This window comes from Thunnus thynnus, chromosome 14, assembly GCF_963924715.1.
Source record: "Thunnus thynnus chromosome 14, fThuThy2.1, whole genome shotgun sequence".
Lineage (NCBI taxonomy): Eukaryota > Metazoa > Chordata > Actinopteri > Scombriformes > Scombridae > Thunnus > Thunnus thynnus.
Genome location: NC_089530.1, coordinates 18,571,428 through 18,589,828, shown reverse-complemented (window position 1 = coordinate 18,589,828; position 18,401 = coordinate 18,571,428). Strand labels below are relative to the sequence as shown.

The window sequence follows — 18,401 nt, the reverse complement described above, 5'->3', positions numbered from 1 at the left end:
GACGCTCCACTACAGGGCTGCCCAGCCAGAACCCCAGGGGCCCTGTCTAAGACTAGCGGCTCCACTCTGCCACACAGCATCTGCAAGCTTGTAAAACAAGCTGTTAAACTTTATCTGCATCATAACCATTGTGATAATACAGCACAGATGCCAGAATTTCAAAAATAGATTTCCCTGGGGGCTTTTTTTTTGGAGGGGTATATAAGCCAACTCTTTGTTCTTATGTGTTGAGATAATCTCCATGCTGCCATGAAGAAAGAATGTGATAATTTATAAAAAAAAAAACCCTCAGACTCAACATAATCAGTTAATAAAATGAGCTGATGCACCTTTCACAGCTATTAGAAGTAGCACTCAGACAATGTGCCCGCATACTGAAAGTGTACATACTGCACTCCAGATTGAAACATCCTATTAGCCCGCACATTCACAGAGCCATTAGCATTTAAATATGCAGGAGCTGTGCTCCTTTCAAAATGCCATTTTTACTCTGCTGCAAGGAGAGTTCTCCAGTTGTCATAAACAACTTTTTTTTTTTTTTTTTTTTTTTATTCAAGGACCTTTTCAAATGTCAGGGCCAATCAAACACAACACGACAGGTCTCTGGGTGAAAAAAAAAACAGCTCAGAGGGCAGAGAAGAAAAGCGGACTTATCATGCATATTCATGTGGTTGGAAGGTTCAGTGTCTGCTGTCTCTGAGAATTGTGAGCAGTGGCAAAACAGTTTGTGTGCTAAGAGACAGCTGAAAAAAAAGTAAGCCTTTAACTCTTTTCTCCCTCTCACCATGTCCAAATGTCAATGTCACAGACCCACAATGGCCAAAGCTCTGTGTGCCCACGAGTGATTCCCAAAACACCAACTCCAACTCTTTTTCCCTCTTTTTCTCCTCGTCAGCAGAATCAGGCAGAAAAGTTTTCTCTGTGAAGTGGTGCTCAGCAGAATGGCAAACAACAGAGCCATCCCTCCACTGGCCAGGGCCCACTTCAGCATTTTAGACATCTCTTTCAGTTTACAGCTTCCCTAACATCAGCAGGATGGATCCTCCTGACACAAGTCTATGTCAGCTGGACTGGAATAGGGGCTCTGCCGAGACACAATGGGAACCTTCCTCCTCCTCCTCGTGCCACCTCCCTCCTGAGACGCTGAGACAGGAGAGAGCGGGTAGGAAGGAAGGAAAAAAAAAAAGAAAAAAAAAAAAAAAGAGGAAATAAAACACAATACATGTGCCTGCACTTTCAGCCTGTGGGCATGTATGTGTATAATCCTCTTCAGGAAACTTTGCCAGCTTGGACAGAGAAAGCTGCACGGCCACACTGGTATCTTTCTCTCTATCTGTTTCTGTCTGTCTTTCTCCCTTCACTTCCTGCCTCTCTTCATTAGTCTCTGTCTCTTCTCTCTGGTTGCAGCAAGGCACACTCATCCAGGAGGACATTATTAGCTGTCAGCATTAACAACCAGCGTAGCAGCAAAAGCAGCAGCAGCAGCAGCGGTGGCGGCGGCGGCAGACCTGGTTTCATAACAATGCTCACAGAAAGCCTCTTCTCTGCCCCAGCGAGAGGAGCAGGCAGTCAGGACGGCCTGCTGCGTGCAGATGGTGCTTTGTCTCTGCTAGTTCCTGCAAAAGTGACACGCAGACACGGATGCAAGCACACATGTACATGCACACATAGTTGGAAGACGGTGCCACTATTCATTCCTAATCCTCTGTGGTTTGCATGAAAGTTAATGGCAGGTGTCTAAAGCCCTGGCTATGCCAAGCGAAGGAGGGGAGGTGGGAGGGAAAAAAGTGTGTGTGTTTGCCAGCAGGAAACACACACACACACACACACACACACACTTCTCCACGTGGAAAAGACAGTGCATTACATTCCTATTATATCTTCATCTCCAAACTATGCCCTTACATCCATCCTCATCCTCCCCCTCCCTACTCCATCCGTCCCTGGCATAATGTCGATGCATGCAGTTGAGAGCAATTAGGACTTCTTTAGAGGAAAATGGCCGGTCATTAAGGAGGAGCAGGGACTCCACAGTGTGATGGTTTACGCCAGGTGGGAGGCTATTAGACAGCCAAGTGGTGTGAGCAAACTCCCATCGTCATAAATACAAGGAACAGTAAACATCCTCCACTGTCGCCCCCACTGCCGCCAAGAGCATTCCTCCAATCATAATGAGGTAATAATTTAAAGAAATTCTCATTTATGAATCCACAACATACTAAACTCACACTCAGTATGCTGTAGGCTACAGTCATTAACATTACTAGTCTTTTTCACATGAGACATTTTGACTTATAGTAAGAAAAGCACAGGTGTTACTAATAACATTAACTATGGCTCCGTTTCATTCAAGTGTCCCAGTAAGACAGTGGCAGTGAGCCAACATGCACAAAACCTGAAACTGAAGAAATAAATTGTATTATTTACACCTGTGCTTTTCCTACTGTGACATGTCAAAATGTTTTCTGTGTAAAAGGCCGATTCTAATTAAGTATGTACAAATAGCACAGTTTTTTTGGTACATTTTCAGCTAAGAGAATTAGTCCTTTGATTAATTAGTCGATCAACAGAATTTTGGTAATCAACTGAACATTTGAAACATTTGCTGGTTTCAGCTTCTCAAATGTTTGCCGCTTTTTACTTTTCACTCTTACTCTTTTGTATCATTTTAAATCAAATCCTTTTTGGTTTTGGACTGTCAGACGGACAAAACAAGCTATTTGACGGTGCCAACTTGTGCTCTTGAAACTTCTGATTGTCATTTTTAACTATTTTCTGTCATCTTTTCGCTTAAAAGAGCGATTAAATAGAAAAATACTGTATGAATGAATTAATCAATAACAAAAATAATTAGTATTCGCATCCTTTAAATGACATGTCACCAAAAAAATGTACGTTTTAACTCAAAGAGAAAAATCTTTCAAGAAATTTAGATCAAAGCTTGATCTTAATTTTCTCCTCAAGCGGCAAGACACTTACATTGAAACACTCAAGTGGGACAACGTTGCTGCAATCGTGAATGAAATGATGTTAATGCAAATACCTGCAACACTTGATCAGTTTTTCACTTTGAGATTTGATTTTTTCAAATTTGGCAACAAGATGTGGGTTTAATTCTGCAGTGTTATGTTTGATTGTCTCAATCAAAAAAAACCTTTAAAAACAGCTTTCAAACACAACAGTGGACTATAATTCACATGTTTACTAGCCACTGTAAAATGATAATTAAATGCATTATTTTGGATCGGCAAACTTTACACAAAAAAAAACAAACTTGGATGCCAATGTGGCAGGAGCAAGCTACAGCTGTGAGAGTATGAAAAATGACTTAAGCTGCACTTAAGAGCAAACCACTGAGGATGAACCTATTTCTCCATACTGTTTATATCATATCCACGGTTGACAAGAGTGCATGCACCCACACACACACACACACACACACACACACACACACACGCGAAGAGAATAAGATCATCCAGTATGTTTTAAGCACACATGCCTTGTCAGTGAAGAGAATCAAACACCTGCTGCTGTCTGCTGCAGTCCACTTCCACCCCCCCCCCCCCCCCCACCCCCTCCAAAACTATCCCTCACAATCACAAACAAAAATGAGCGACTTAGAAGCAACTGAGACACATCAGAGCACGTTATAACGAGCCAGAAACAGGTGCTGAAAATTTGTAGAGTGTGCCAATTACACTAAACACACAGTGCATTTTAAAATGTATGTTCTTTTGAGACCAAACCGGTACCAGGCAGCATGAGAAACAACACAACAGTTGCTCAAAGAATGATAGATGTACAACTGTTGCCTAATCGTTGTAATGCGTCTGAAGCACACAAGTTCTCAATTTGCAAAGTGCACTACTTCACAGCGAAATCTTCAACATCAAAGCCTTAATCCAATCTGAGAATCAAGTTTTAAGATCTGTGTAACTTGAAACAAAGAACAATGTTTTCAAGGAAAAAAAAAAAAAAAAACCTTCATGAAACTATGAAACTTTTAAAAGCTAAACTGGCTAATTGGCTTTAGTTGAATAAATGATTTTTTTCTTCAGAAAACCCTCAAATGAAAGACAAACAAAGAAATCCTCCATAAAATATTAATTGCAGCCACATCAATATACCTGTGGTACGAATCCTCTTTGCTCTGTGATTTTGCAAACCAGTATGACTGAGTGACATTAAGCTGTACGTTTTCGGCCCCTTGCAGATGGCACAGTGTAATTTCACACCCATTACCTCTTCTCCACAATGCATAGCACAATCACATGACAGTAAAATCCTCTCAAACCAACTCCTATGGGAACTTTTAAGAGCCGTTAGTGGCCTAGCCATTATGGGAATTCTCAGTAGAGTTCACAAGAGCAGCGTCCAAATTGCTGTGTTAAATGGAGTATTAGGCTCTGAGAATATGATTAACCAATTGTAATTGCTTTGCTTCGGTGACTTCAAAACAGGCAGTCATTGCGTGATTCAGATTTTTTTTTCTGTTGCTGTGTGCTTCCAGCTATTCCTCTTTATGAAGCAATCGTCATCAACGACAACAACAACAACAACAAAAAAAGATGGACACGTCAAGATAGCAAGAAAGTATTTTAGATCAATTCTTAGAGAGAGCACAGATTGTGTGTTCAAAGACAACCAAGTGCCAAATGAGCGGGTGGTGAGCGGAGTGAGAGACAGCACCTGTGCTTTCAAAACACCATCATCTCTTCTTGCATCGGTGCACTTGCTTCCCCAGCTTGCCTCTCTGCTATCCAGCGTGTTATAACACAGCAGAAACACACAAACGCGCCCCTGCACAAGCATGTTGTACAGAAGATCAGCCATGTACAACAGAGCTCTCTACAAGCACAAATCATGTTCGTAATCACAGCGCACTGACTCCACTGTTCACCAGGGAATATCTGTTGAGGCAAATAAGACTCCTGATTTCCAATACAAACACACGCGCGGGCACACACACACGCGCGTGCGTGCGCGCATCAACACTGATAGCTACCATCAAGCACAAGACGTGCGCAGGATATCATAAATATTAAAGCGTTGGTTTTGCATTTTCTTGGCATTTTCCCTTTTCCAGTGATAAATCAAAAGGCCTGATAGGAGCTGCCATGTACATTGTGAAGCTGCTTGTGATGTGTTTGCCTTGGGAGGCCAGCTTTCATATCTGAACACATACGGGCCACAAAGATGTGAGAAGAAGTTCAACCTCCAGCGGAGTTGAAGACGGCAGATGAGGAGGGGAGGGATAGGGAGAGGAGAGCAGGAAGGTTGATGTCACATGTGGGACTGAGGGAGACTGTTGAGGGAGGGGGGGCGGGGGGGAGGTAGTGGTGGTGGTGGTGAGAAATCGCTAACCCAACCGTGACAAACTAAGAACATTGACTAATATCTTTTAGGGGTAAAGCAGCCCTCATGAGATGATCAGATGTTCTAATAGACGTTTCAAATGCAAACATTAGCCTCTTGAAGGGTGCGGGCCACAGCCTGCATATCATTAACAAAGGCCTTTACTCTGCGGGCAAGCTCCACACTAAGTTCCCCTGCCTGTTGTGACAATGCCCACGGGGGAGAGCAGATGTCCGTTGCCAGCAGCACATCTGCATATAGCCTCAATCCCCACCCCTTCACTGGCCAGACAATGGAGCCGCCCTCCTCCTCCTCCTCCTTCTCCACTTGAATCTTTCTTCCACTGGAGCCTCCAAATGCAGTAAAAAAAAAAAAAAAAAAAAAAAAAAAAGAAGAAGAAGAAGAGGGAGAGTGGAGAGAGTTGCCTTTTGAAAAGCAGTGCCCACTCTGCCTGTAAAAACTGTGAAATGGAATGATTAATCTCTTTTTTTTTTAATGTGTAGGTCCTCATATGGATGCCTGATTGGCTCACTAATTAAGCACTCATTAATTAGTTGGCTACTGACAAGTGAAGTTCCAGCTAGATTTGTTTAGTTACATACACGCCTGCAAGAAATGTGGCACAAAAACACACTTGTACCAAACTTTTGATCAAACTCTTCTAGTGCATGTTGGCATTCTTCTTCTTCTTCTTCTATGATTTAAAATGTTAAAAGAAACCAATAAATATTTAAGAAAAAAACACTCAACATTAATTGAGCTTAATTGGATCTTCAGTATGTTCACTATTACACATTACAGCCTAATTGCCCAACTAATTAGGGTCTTAATAAAGCCTATCCCCACATCATATTATGTAGTGGAGTATCGGCTAATGTCTTCCTCACACTACACTACTCCCACCCTCCCTTGTCCCTCCTTGCTGATGGCGCAGGGACACATGGACAGCGATGCGAGTATAGCTTTCAAAACTACACCCCGGTGGAGCACACACTGAAATATTTTACACCACCTTTGCAATAATCTTGAATCCTACCTCGACTGGATGTTTACTGAGAGTTCAAGCGTCGGCTTTGGGGGCTCCAGAAATAGCATCGCAGGCTACGCATTTCAAATTCGCTTGTTATCTCGGATTTAGATAATGATCCACCTTTAGATGACACAAAAACTTAATCCTGAACGCAACGGGACAATCTCCGGCGCTGTGAAACGGTGCCCGGTGTCGGTTTTTAACGGGGGAAGTAGCCTCGGCTCTCGGTGTGCCTCGGTTTTCCTGCTGTTTACTTATACGCTTCATAAACACTCCTATTCTTTTCCTCCTGCCAGAACTGAGAGGTGTGTATCAGTTTGCTTTTCCTTTTTTTTTTTCTCTCTCGCTTTTTGAGTGAGGCGGAGCCTTTGCCCACTTCTCCCTCGCACGCACACACACACACACACACAGACACACACACACTCACACACAGCACATAGAAAATGAGAGACACTTCTAGCCGTTGATGGAGTTGGGACAGTTGTTATGGCGATCTGTGTTTAGATTTGACCGTTTTTTTTACCCTGTATTTGAAGTCTTGGTCAATCCGGCGTAATTATATGTTTTAAAAAATACTTATGCTGTCGAAAAAAAAGGATGGGTTTTAAAAAAAAACAACATCTTAATACAATACTCCCATGTGTAAACTGAAAGTTAATTAGTATTATAAGCTATGTGTAAATCCATATAAGTTTGTGTAAACCTCTTCCTTAGTTCTTATCTAGTTTCAAACTAGTGATTTACTGAATGGAGTTTCACCTTTACAACTTGTGGACTGTTTTAGGGGCCAAATACTAGCCATACTCGGTTTAACTGCCTGCTTTGATGTATTAATTTTGTTTTTATTTATATATTGTATGCATATATGAAGAAATATGTGCTCCAGTGTCGATAGTATTCAAGCATGAAAATGGCTGATTAGCTAACGTTATGCTAGGTGGTCATTTGGCTAACGTAATTAGCGTAATGTTTTGTAATTTGAGGTGTATTGTGTTATTTTTCTGGACTGTTCATTTAAAAACAAAATGTATAACAGCATTTTGAAGTATCATGTCAAATCTTTCCACCTTTTTTCTTCTTTTTTTTCTTTTCAATCTAAAGGGGTCATATTAGCAAGCTAGCGTTAGTTTTATCAGTTGATTCGGATAGACAGTTACACTTGGCAGTTACTAGGAATAAATATTAAGCAACAACTAATCTCTGTGTAAGAGATATTTTGTATCATGCAAACCATTTTAATTTAGAAATGCGTAAATCTCCACGTAGTAAAAACATACATTACAGCAAACATGAACTTACAAACAGCTGACCTGCGACCATCTCCAGTGGGAATTTGCCTTCTACATTTGAAACTTACCCATTATGGGTAATTTAAAAACTGATTTCAGTAATTTTAGACTGAATATATTTAAATTTTACTACCTTTACCCAGGGTCCAAAATTAACACCTGCCAAGCGCCAAATGCGGGTAGATTTTCCGTTTGGCAAGTAAATCTCGGAAGGCTATCCGCCACGTTGGCGGGTAAATGTTTGTACCAAAATAGTCATGTAATAATACAGTGTAGACACACGCACCATACGTGTGAGTCAAATTCTCGGCCTGAATTATTGTTTCAGTCCACCCCTGATAGCTATTATGTGGAGACATTTACAAGGAGTAAGCCAACCTTTAAAAGGAAAGTGCACCAACGAAAAGGAAGACGAAGCATATTTTGGCCGGTAAAAATATGCTGGGGTGGTTGATTTTTTCACCTACCAGTCCCCTTGGCAGGTGAGTCAAAAAGTTAATTTCGGCACTCCCTTTACAAATAAATAAATAAATGGTTACAGGAATGATTTATATTTCCCATTCCCAACCAGATTTTCTGGCAGTGCAGAGAGGACTTTGTAACAGTACTTAGAATTTCATGTAGGGAAATAAGACTGAAAATATAATTGAATAATTAATTGAATAAATATGATGGGGAACAGACTTTCTTTTTGCTGCCTCCATACTTTGCTGTGGGGGATAGGGAGGGCTAAAGTTCTGGCTGCGGCCCTGGCTGTAATTATTACTAATGTTATCCCTTCCTAATACTTCTAAACTACAACTACGGCTACAAAATCCACAGACTCCGAGAAAAAAAAAAGTGTAATAAAATTTAGATGGCTGTGCTTTGGGATAGAGATAGATATTTCATAGTTCAGCTGCATGTTCACTTAAATCTTCCTCTGCATGCCACTGGTGCAGATAGCAGCCACTGCAGCTGTGCCTTGATGTCATGCTTAAAACATGCAATCTAGTGTATATTATCCATTTTTTTTCGGTTCCAGTCTCAGCAGTAGAGTGGTTGCGGTCCCTCCATTCATTCACACAGTGGCGCCGGCCATATAACAGCACAGATGGCGGAGAGCATCTTTGGATTTCCTGGTCACTTCAGTCTCTACATACTTTTTTCAGCACTTCCAGCAAATCTGAGTCTTTGAATGGAGCTTCCCAGAAAGACCAGAATTAGGAATTAATAGAAAATCACTGCAAGAAATAGATGAATCATTTACATAACATCTTTTCTGTGTCTTGCTGTAGCCTCAGTATCCTGTGTGTGTGTGGTCCCAGGCCTGGGGGGCTCTTGGCCCTGTCCTGAGAGCATCTTTCCCTGTGGTCATTTTGTCTCCAGCAAAATGTAACTACTGGGCATGAACCCAAACACTCCAAAGACCAACACCAGCCAACAGGGGACACCAACAGAAGCATATGTTTGCAATGGCAGGAGAGAAGATGGATGACTGGAAGAGGAAGAGACAGAGGAGACTATTTGAATCACGGCTGTGAGCTTGTGTTTGTCTAAAATTGATTTAGATGAAGGCATCACTTTTTCGCAAATAAATTACAAAGGCCCTTTAAATATTACCAAACCAATATGTCAGAATCTAACGATGAATGACCAAGTTAATGATGTAGTACAGTAAGTGCATTATTTAATGATATAAAGTGACATGTATAATGAAGTATGTAATGTACATATGCTGAAATTCATTAGCCGTATGTGGCAGAATTATCTATTATTCCTCTCTTGTTGTCGTTTTGAATATGAAAGTTGTTTCAAAATCTGCTTTATTGTTGTAGATTTAATCTTACAAAAGGCTGTGTTTGCTAATTATACGCTTACCTTCTGGGTCGCTTAGTAAAGCACCTTACTGTGGAAACAAATATGCACAGGCTTTATTTGTCTCCGCTGTTTGTCATTGGTATCTTTTTTTGCTTTGAAATGTGCAATCATGTAATATGTTCCATGTTTTTATTATACTCTAAAGCCATTTGCATAAGAATCTGGTTCTGCTAAATCAATACAGCCCAGTAGATTATTAAAACATTCACCACATTATGGTCTGATATTATGATTTGCTTTTGTTTATACAGTAGTTGTTAGAGGATGACAGTCGACACACACACACACACCTCTAATCTGTTCACTGTACAGTGGGTATTTGAGAGGATCAGTAGTGTGCTACTGCATATTTCTGCAGAGACATTATTTCTTCCCTCAATTCCTCCTGGCAGAGATCTGAGTGTTTGACCTTTTTAAAATGCAAAGCGATTCTTCTACTCCAGAGAGTGAACAGGAGGCTCATGATTGTGCTACTAAATTTGAGGGACTTAATGCAGTAACTCACAGAGAGAGAGAGCTGTTCTGCACCTGCTGAAGTCTTGACTTGGTTACGGGGATACAATAACACCTCCAAGGGTTATGTTAATCTTTAAAGACGGGTTATTCTTATGCTGCACCACTCTTTACCTCATTTGAATGAATATTTCACAGCAACCTTGAATCAGTCTCTCATGCTTAAATCATCTTATTGCATAGTGTTTCCTTTTTGCTTGTTCCTGCATGTGTACTATTATATGTACTGTAACACTTAGGTCTATTTCTTTACATCAAAATAAACTGCCATTCACACATCAATCCATCTATCTTTAATGCCATTATATAATCTGTCACATTCAAAATAATCTAGTATAAATAACAACCAAGCTACCTCTGCAAGGACCTCATTTATGATTTTAAATTAACATTTCACATAATTTCACATCTTTCCTCCTTCTTGAGAAAGGAAAGTGCAGCTAATTTAACTCCAACATCACCACGGAGCACTTATGATTAGCAGCAGCTAAGAGGTGGATATCATGTTAAATTGAGAATTTAACAACTTATGACACACTCTACATATGGGATATTGTAATGAGCAGCTCATGGGGGTGTAATTTACATTTGATAATAATGTCAGATTCTCAAAGAATGTGCCATTGTTCTGTTTGTACCTCCTCCACTGTAAGTGCACCTACAGCAGCGCCAGTCTTTGCCTTTGTGAAAGCCTGCACTCACATCTAATTATGTTCCACCACATTAAGACCTCTGACACATTGGTAGCAGCCTTAAAAAGACACTGGGATACCTTCATTTCCTTGTATTCATGCCTCCAATATAATGCAAATGAGGCAGATTTACCCCCTTTGCTGGAGAATAAGTGAGAAAACAGTTAATTAGACTTGTTGTGAGGTCTCTGGATGTTTTTGCTTCCTCCTACAGCAGTAAATGGAAAACTGAATGTTTAAGTGAGGTGTTCAAGCAGTTTCCATTGCTGATAACATAAACTGTTGATACCATATGCAACTGATCACTTAACAACAGCAGATATTCTGTGAGTAGATGAAATACCAATCGAAGGAAACAAATTGATTAATCTAAACAATCTGAGGTGTCACTTCTAATTTGAAAACCGTGTCAAATGAGTAGCTTCGCTCTATTGACATAGTTTTCATCAGATTCCTTAGAGACAATGTAAAGATGATGACACGGAGGATGTGTGGTCCAGCTCCTCATCTGTAAATTGGAATAGATTTATCGATTTTACCTATTGAAACTAAAATTCTGTGATGCTGAGGTTATGAAGGAGCAGACTGGATGAAACTAAGAGGTGGCGCTTCTTACTGTAAGTAGTGATGAAATAGTTGGTAACATCATACAAATGTGGCAAACCAAAATGGAGCTGCACTGTTTGAGCTAAGAAGTGTGTTTCTCATGGTTTCTCTGAATTTTTTACCTTTACTTTAAATATATAATCAAACATAAGATCAGGAAACCAAGCGACTGATTCTGCTTGAAAATTACAGTTTTTAGCAGGAATTTCACAGACTAGACACAGGATATACATGAAACTAATCATCTTTTTTACTCTTGTTTAGCACAGTTTGCTACTTGACAGCTTCAACAACTACTGTTACAAACCGACAGTCTGGGATAACACTTTCTTTACACAAACTGTGCATGATAAATTCATCCTCCCTTGTATAAACTCTCGGGTGGGATACTTGAACAGACTGCAGCTTGTAGGTCTTTGTTTACAACAAGCCTAATGTAATTATACTCACCACCTACACACAAATTAGCATGCAAACTGTGTCGGAGGTTTGAAAAATACATGGAGCGATGTGATTTAGTGCAAGGATAGGTCTGATCTTCTGAGGCAGTGTTTCTGCAGAGCTGCTCAATGCCACAATGCCAGGCTGGCGGACCTCACAGCTGCAACATGGGGAAGCAGGCCTGGGCAAGATTGCAGCTAACAAGCTCCAAATTACTCCATACGTACAGTGCAATGACACACAAATACACACCCACAGAGCTTGGAAGCTGAGGTTTAGCAGGGGAGCTCTTATCTCCACTGAACAAACTCCTCGAGTGATGGGAATGTTCTCAGGATGTTATCTTGTCCTCTGTGGAAACAAGATAGCCAGCCACCTTTATCACCACCCTCAGACTCTGGAGGGCCCCAGACCATTACTGGAACAAGGACCACTAGCCTGCCGCAGGGGACACTAACCAACTGCCTGAATAAAGAGACTGTCAGGGAATTGGAAGTGCTGTAACTGGACTGTCAGTAGATGGGAAGTAGCCTTGCAGTCAGGTAGTTCAGCCTAGCCTAAAGGGAGTCCACTCTGTGTCTTGAACACTGTTTTGGACTTGCAGTGATGTTGTTATTTGGGAAGGATGCTGAATTTTGAACAAGATGAAATGTTAGACATAAGGAGAAGTCATACTGTGAGCCGGGAGAAGAGAGGGGGGAAAAAAATCAAAAGAAATCGGGGCAGCTAGACATTAGTTATGCTATAATTGGCAAAAGAATAAACAGAAATAAAAATCTTTGAGATATGTGACTTAACTGCAGTATCGCCATGGCAACTCTCTTTTCAAGTCACATCTTTAATGAATAGGTAATGGACAAAATGCAAAATGCACAACTTCATAACGTCAGGACAGATGCCAAAACTGACATGAGAGGAGAAAAAAAAGGTAGATTTTGTTTGACAAAAAGTGATTTTGCTGTTCACTCAATAGAAAATGTCAAAACAGCACAGCAGCCTTTTTGAAAAGAAAACACACACACAGGCGCGCACGATGTACCATAGCAACACAAATCTTCCTTCTCGCTGTTATTTTGACTGTCTGGCAAATCCACCTCTTGTTTTCAAAGCTTTTTTTTTCCTCTAACAGGTGCAAAACCTCTCAGCTCGACACATCAAAGAGACACATGCACCTGCGAATAAATCACAGCAAATGGTAAAAATCCAGACTAGGGCCTCCTAACACCAAAGAGGTAGGATTCAAAGTGTCTGATTTAATATTCATGAAGTGCACAGCTTTGGCGGTTGAATGCTTGTTTACTGAGATGTGTCTTTTGTCCTTGGGAGAAGGTTTGATATTCCAGCAAGCAACTGTATTATATACCTCTACATGATATAAATAACACACATACAGTACACACACACACACACACACAAATACAAACTACTGTAATGATTGACACTCTATTTCAGTGCATTCTCCTAAGAGCTCTCACTCCCATGTGAAGCATTAAAAGCCTCACCAGCATTCTGAAACAGCTAATGAGAGTTTCTGATTATTAAGTTTTGGTGGCTTCTGTGCGGAGGAGTTGTTCAAGTTGTGGCAAGTCCAACGGAAAGTCTGCAAACTGCACCCACGGGGACAGAAGTGGCAGACAACCAGTCGAGACCAGACAGAACCAACTGTCACACATAAGCACAGGTGTTTTTCCATTAATAAACAACTACAACACCACTGCACGTCTTTAAAAGGTGTTTTTAGATTAATTAAGGCATGATCTGACCACCATATGTTTCTGTCTCAGCGACAGGGCGAAGATGGGGTTAAAATAGACCTTATTTTTTTCAGCTGTGCACCAGTTTTCTTTTTATTTTATCAAAGGTATAGGGATATCAAATCCCTTGCCCTGCAGCTTGGTGTCAGTCGTGCACCTGCATCCAAGGATCAGTTTTTTGGCAGCAATGTGTGAGATAATCTCAAAGTGAAATCACAAAGGGCAGCGGTTCCAGATGGATGTCTCGCAGCTTTCTTTCTTGCTATATAAGAACTGCGAGATCGCTACTTCACCTTTTAAAAGTGAAACAAACTCCTGCAAGGTCGGCACTGTATGGGGATCAGCTAATTACTATAGCTGAAAGAAAGCTTGTGAGAAAAACCCATTTCCCCGGTGGGTACTTAGAAGAAAGAAAGCAGCTGGTCACTCTGGAGAAAACATCAGCTATTGGAGAGAGTGGTTGGGGATACTCTTCACTTAAGTGCTTTTCCTCTGAGCAGTGTTCCCCGTCATTCGCTCCCACGCCTCCTCCTCTCTTGTATGGGCGGCACACACATATCCATCCCTTTCATCCCCGGGGGTGAAACAAACCCATGCATTATGACTCAAATCAAGCTTAATTTATTTCACATGCTCAAATTTAATGTCTTCCTGTTGATATGCCTTGAATAAAAATAGCTGAATTCTTTTTCTAATTATTTTCACCCAGATTTTCTTTCACAGAGCATGCACATTACACAGGGGTTTTGGTTATTACATTTCTCACACAACTTTGCTGATGAACAACTCAGTGGATCTTCAGGTCAACTGATAACGCATGTAGAGCTGCTGCTCTCTGCTGGCAAAACTGTGAACTACCAGCAGGCTCCATAGTGATTCTATAGTGGCTCCTGGTGTAAATAAAAAGTACATTTCATGACCATAATTGTGTTAAGATGCTTCAATAACCAGTTATATTTCTTATATCTTATCATACCACAGAAAAGTTCCATGTAGGAAAAACCTTTGCAAAAAAAAAAGAAAGTATACTTAATGTTACTTCCATGTGTACTCATGATTAACTACGGAAGCTTTTTTTAATGATGTTATCTCAAGATCACGAGTTAGTTATTTTGTTATCTCAAGAAAACAAACTGTGTTATCTCGATATTGAGATAATCAACCCGTTATCGTGAGAAAACAAAAGGTCTGACCTTGACCTTTCCACTGTTTCGTACGGAAGCTGAGAATGGCCGTGCTTACAATTACTTTTTAAATGTCGTTATCCTGAGATCACGAGTTAATTTATCTTGTTATCTTGAGAAAACAAAAAGCAGATTTCTTGAGATAATGAGATCAATTTATCACAAGATTTATCATGACTTTATTCTCATTTGTTCATTCCTGTCTCCTCTCCATGTCTCGCTCAACTATTTTGATTGAGCACAAGAAGGCCTCAAGTGGCTCTTAAAGACATGGGTTCAAATCTGTCATATGTTGGTTTTTACTCCCTCTCTCCACCCCACTTCCCCTTCTCTCAGTCTAATAGAGTCTAATAAAATGAAAATGCTTGGTATTAATCAGTATTTCTCCTATATGAAACATCCCATCATATTATGACCAGCAGTTTATCAACCTGACATTCGGCCATGACACAGATGCCATTAATAAAGCCGCTGTTCATTTGTGATGAATTAACTATAGCTGTGTTTAGCATCAAATCAAAGTTAACAAACAAATTATAAAGGAGTATTTTTCCTTCCAAAGGTTCATTCAGGAACTCTTTCTTTCAAAAAGGGTTCTTTAAATAACCATTTGCCTTCATAAGAAACAATAAGAGGAAATAAATAAATAAGAGGAAATTACCTTTTGTTTTCTCGTGATAATGGGTTGATTATCTTGTTATGTTGAGATAACAAAGCTTGTTTTCTCGAGATAACAAAACAATTAACTTGTGATCTTGAAATAACTGCATTAAAAAAAATAATTGCAAGCATGGCTGTTCTCAGCTTCTGTAGTTTGGACTCCCAGGCTGAGAGGTCATATTTTCTTGGATGTCCAAAACTGTGCATTCTATATTTTAAAGCCATATACATACATGGATATGCCGTGTCTACTTGACATCAGAGGTGAGAATGCCTGAATGAGTCGTCCATTTCATGTGAACAATAATTCAAAACCTCAGGATATTAAATAAATAAACATAACCTTAACCTTTCACCGCATAGTGTACTCCATTGGCTGTCATGATGGTTCAGTTTACACCACTAATAATTTAGATGCTTTTATCATATTAGCAATAATAAACATGATGAAAATATAACAATGCATATTATTTTGTTATGGAGACACACATTAATCTAAGTTTTTGTTAGTATCAGAGATTCTGCTGTATAGTCTGGCTATAGACAGTGTAGTTAGTGAGATGTGCCCCCGCAGAGTGCATCTCTTCAAATTTCTTCCATGAGTGCTTTTTTGTGACAGCAGTTTTGCAATAACTATTACGAGTGCACAATTATAGATGTAGCATTGGTTCAACATAATGGACAATGCGTGGAGGTTTAACATGCATTGATTATCTCATTATCTTGAGATAACAAAGCTTGTTTTCTTGAGATAATAGAACATTTAACTCGTGATCTTGAGATAATGCATTTAAAAAAATAATTGCGAGCACTGCCATTCTCAGCTTCCGTAATTAACTTACTAAATGTGCTATCTTCATACCAACACTGTGCTTAATGTACTAATGATGTAGAATAAGTACAACTGACTACACTGAGTGCCTTTGACCATGCTGTTTTGAGAGACCTACTTAACATACAGTTTTGTGCAAAAGTTATAGGTCCTTTAGATGTTTAGATTCTTATCCATTATACAGTACCATCAGGGAGGCGTCTGATCAGTCTCAGAATTATTCTGCAGCATGAAAATGACCCCAAACTTACAGCCAGAGTCATAAAGAAGTATTTTCAATGACAAGAAGAACAAGGAGTCCTGCAACAGATTATATGGCCCCTGCAGAGCCCTGATCTCAACATCATGGAGTCAGTCTGGGATTACATAAACAGACAGAAGCAACTGATACGCCTAAATCCACAGAAGAACTGTGGCGACTTCTCCAAGATGCAGGAATAACTGACCTGCCGAGTAACTTGAAAAACTGTGTACAGCTGTACTGAGGAGAACTGGTGCTGTTTTAAAGGCAAAGTGTGGTCACACCAAATATTAATTTGATTTAAGTTTCTTCTGTTTACTGAACTTTGGATGAAGTTAATTTATAAATAAAAACTATTCATGGCATTATTTTTGAAAGCATCCTCACTTTACTTTTAGTGCCTAAAACATTAGCACAGTAATGTATATTTTAATAACATACCTGCAAGAGTATTTGAGTAAAGTTACATTTAAAGGATGTGCAGATTAATGACAGAAAGGTATGATAAAAACAATCAAATACAACTTAATGTTGTCTCAAAATAGCATGTAGCACATAAACGTTCACATAGTGCACTTAAACGTAGTCATGTATATCTTACATTACATTAAGTGGACTGTTGATAGTCGTAAGGTTCCCTAATTTCCTTGTCCAGAATACAATGTTTAAAATACTCCACAGAGTTCCCAAAACAAGAGAAAATGCTTTGGATTTTTCTAATTAAGTTCTTTATTTGACAGCTGGACCTTCACAAAAGTTCATCTGACCCTCTCTTTAAGCTATGTTCTCTCAATGACGCCACCTAATGCTTTAACGTAGGAGTATTGGAAGATGCTGGGCAGTTGGTAGCTGCCAGCACTTCCAGGGTCTCCGAGAGGTGAGAGTCGTGTCGTCCGAACCACATGAACTGCTCCCCTGCCTGTGCCAAAGCTGCCTCTTCAGACTTTCTCTTGTGGTTGCGTGGGAACCGTCTGGTGTTGGTTGGAACATTAACAGCCTGCTCCACCATGAAGTCAGCCCGGTAGGCCGCGAGGTCCGTCCTGGTTTCTTCAGCACTGCCGTCATCATGGCAGAGGCAGAAGTGGGAGTTGTGCTGTCTGTAGTCATCAAGACACTTTCTGCGTCCCACACCCTAAGAAGTACCAACATGAGAAGATACTGTTACAAGGAGTAATGTGGAAGATGTGAACTTTTCAATGTCTTGTCAGACTTGTCTTCATACTCACTTGAGTGAAAACTGTGATATTGTCTTTAAAGGCACGCTTGTTGTCATGGTCTGAGAATGGATACTCTCTGGACTTCTGTAAAGAAACCCATGGTAGAATTGTATAAAATGAGCAGGTTGTTTCTTTCTTGTGCTTTGATAGGATGTGATTAAATATTTTAAAAGCTTTCAAAGTCATTTGTGACGACTATAATGTGAAAAACAGAAAATGGAAAACTAACAGACATCCCAAGCTTTACATTATCTACACGCACACACACACACCTGCTGAGTTTTCCATTTAGGATAGCGCTCAAAGTTTAAAGCCTGAGGCAGTGATGATTTAACCTGAGTCAGCATGAGCCCAGTGCTTGTACAAGTCTCTCGATTCCTTGTCTCATTTCTTGGTAAATCTGGATGAGCAAACTGAAAAGAAAATTTAAGGAAAACTACATTACATGGTCAGATTTAAATGTAAAGATTTTTATTTGTATGTGATCAAATAAAGAATTTCTTACCCATTTGCAATCATTGCTCATTGAAAAATAACGCTTGCCTCCTTTAACCATTTTAAGAAAGTTTGAAATTTTGGTCCAGTGAGTTCTCTGAGTAGTTTCACCAAAACACCACACACACAGAGAGAGAGAGAGGCTAACTTAACAACTAATGCAAACACTGGTGACTATGGTAACATGCTGCAAACAAACAACCTGAAATGTGATCTCAATTTGCCATGGAGA

General features: G+C 40.0%; 2 protein-coding genes and 1 long non-coding RNA gene across 5 annotated transcripts in view; 1 reads left to right on the top strand and 2 right to left on the bottom strand.

Annotated features, from left to right (window-relative positions):
• ctbp2a (C-terminal binding protein 2a) overlaps positions 1 to 7,909 on the bottom strand; it is a 74,734-nt gene extending 66,825 nt beyond the window's left edge. The window contains exon 1 of one of the 3 annotated variants that reach the window (XM_067610361.1): positions 7,808 to 7,909. The gene's annotated coding sequence lies outside the window, so the exon portion shown is untranslated. Of the gene's footprint in view, positions 1 to 6,391; positions 6,914 to 7,684; positions 7,770 to 7,807 lie in introns of those variants that run through there. The other 2 variants (XM_067610362.1, XM_067610360.1) reach the window with 2 other exon arrangements.
• Positions 6,602 to 9,750, top strand: LOC137197163 (uncharacterized). The gene is made up of 2 exons (XR_010931358.1): positions 6,602 to 6,690; positions 8,952 to 9,750. It is a non-coding gene; the product is annotated as an uncharacterized lncRNA (long non-coding RNA).
• A 7,411-nt stretch (positions 9,751 to 17,161) lies between these two features.
• On the bottom strand, positions 17,162 to 18,382 carry tex36 (testis expressed 36). Its single transcript, XM_067611119.1, has 4 exons — positions 18,180 to 18,382; positions 17,947 to 18,087; positions 17,684 to 17,758; positions 17,162 to 17,589 (listed from the first exon to the last, which is right to left on the bottom strand). The coding sequence occupies exons 1-4, from the start codon at positions 18,228 to 18,230 to the stop codon at positions 17,260 to 17,262; spliced, it is 597 nt and encodes a 198-aa protein (XP_067467220.1). The 5' UTR covers positions 18,231 to 18,382; the 3' UTR covers positions 17,162 to 17,259.
• Between the last annotated feature and the right edge of the window lie 19 nt (positions 18,383 to 18,401).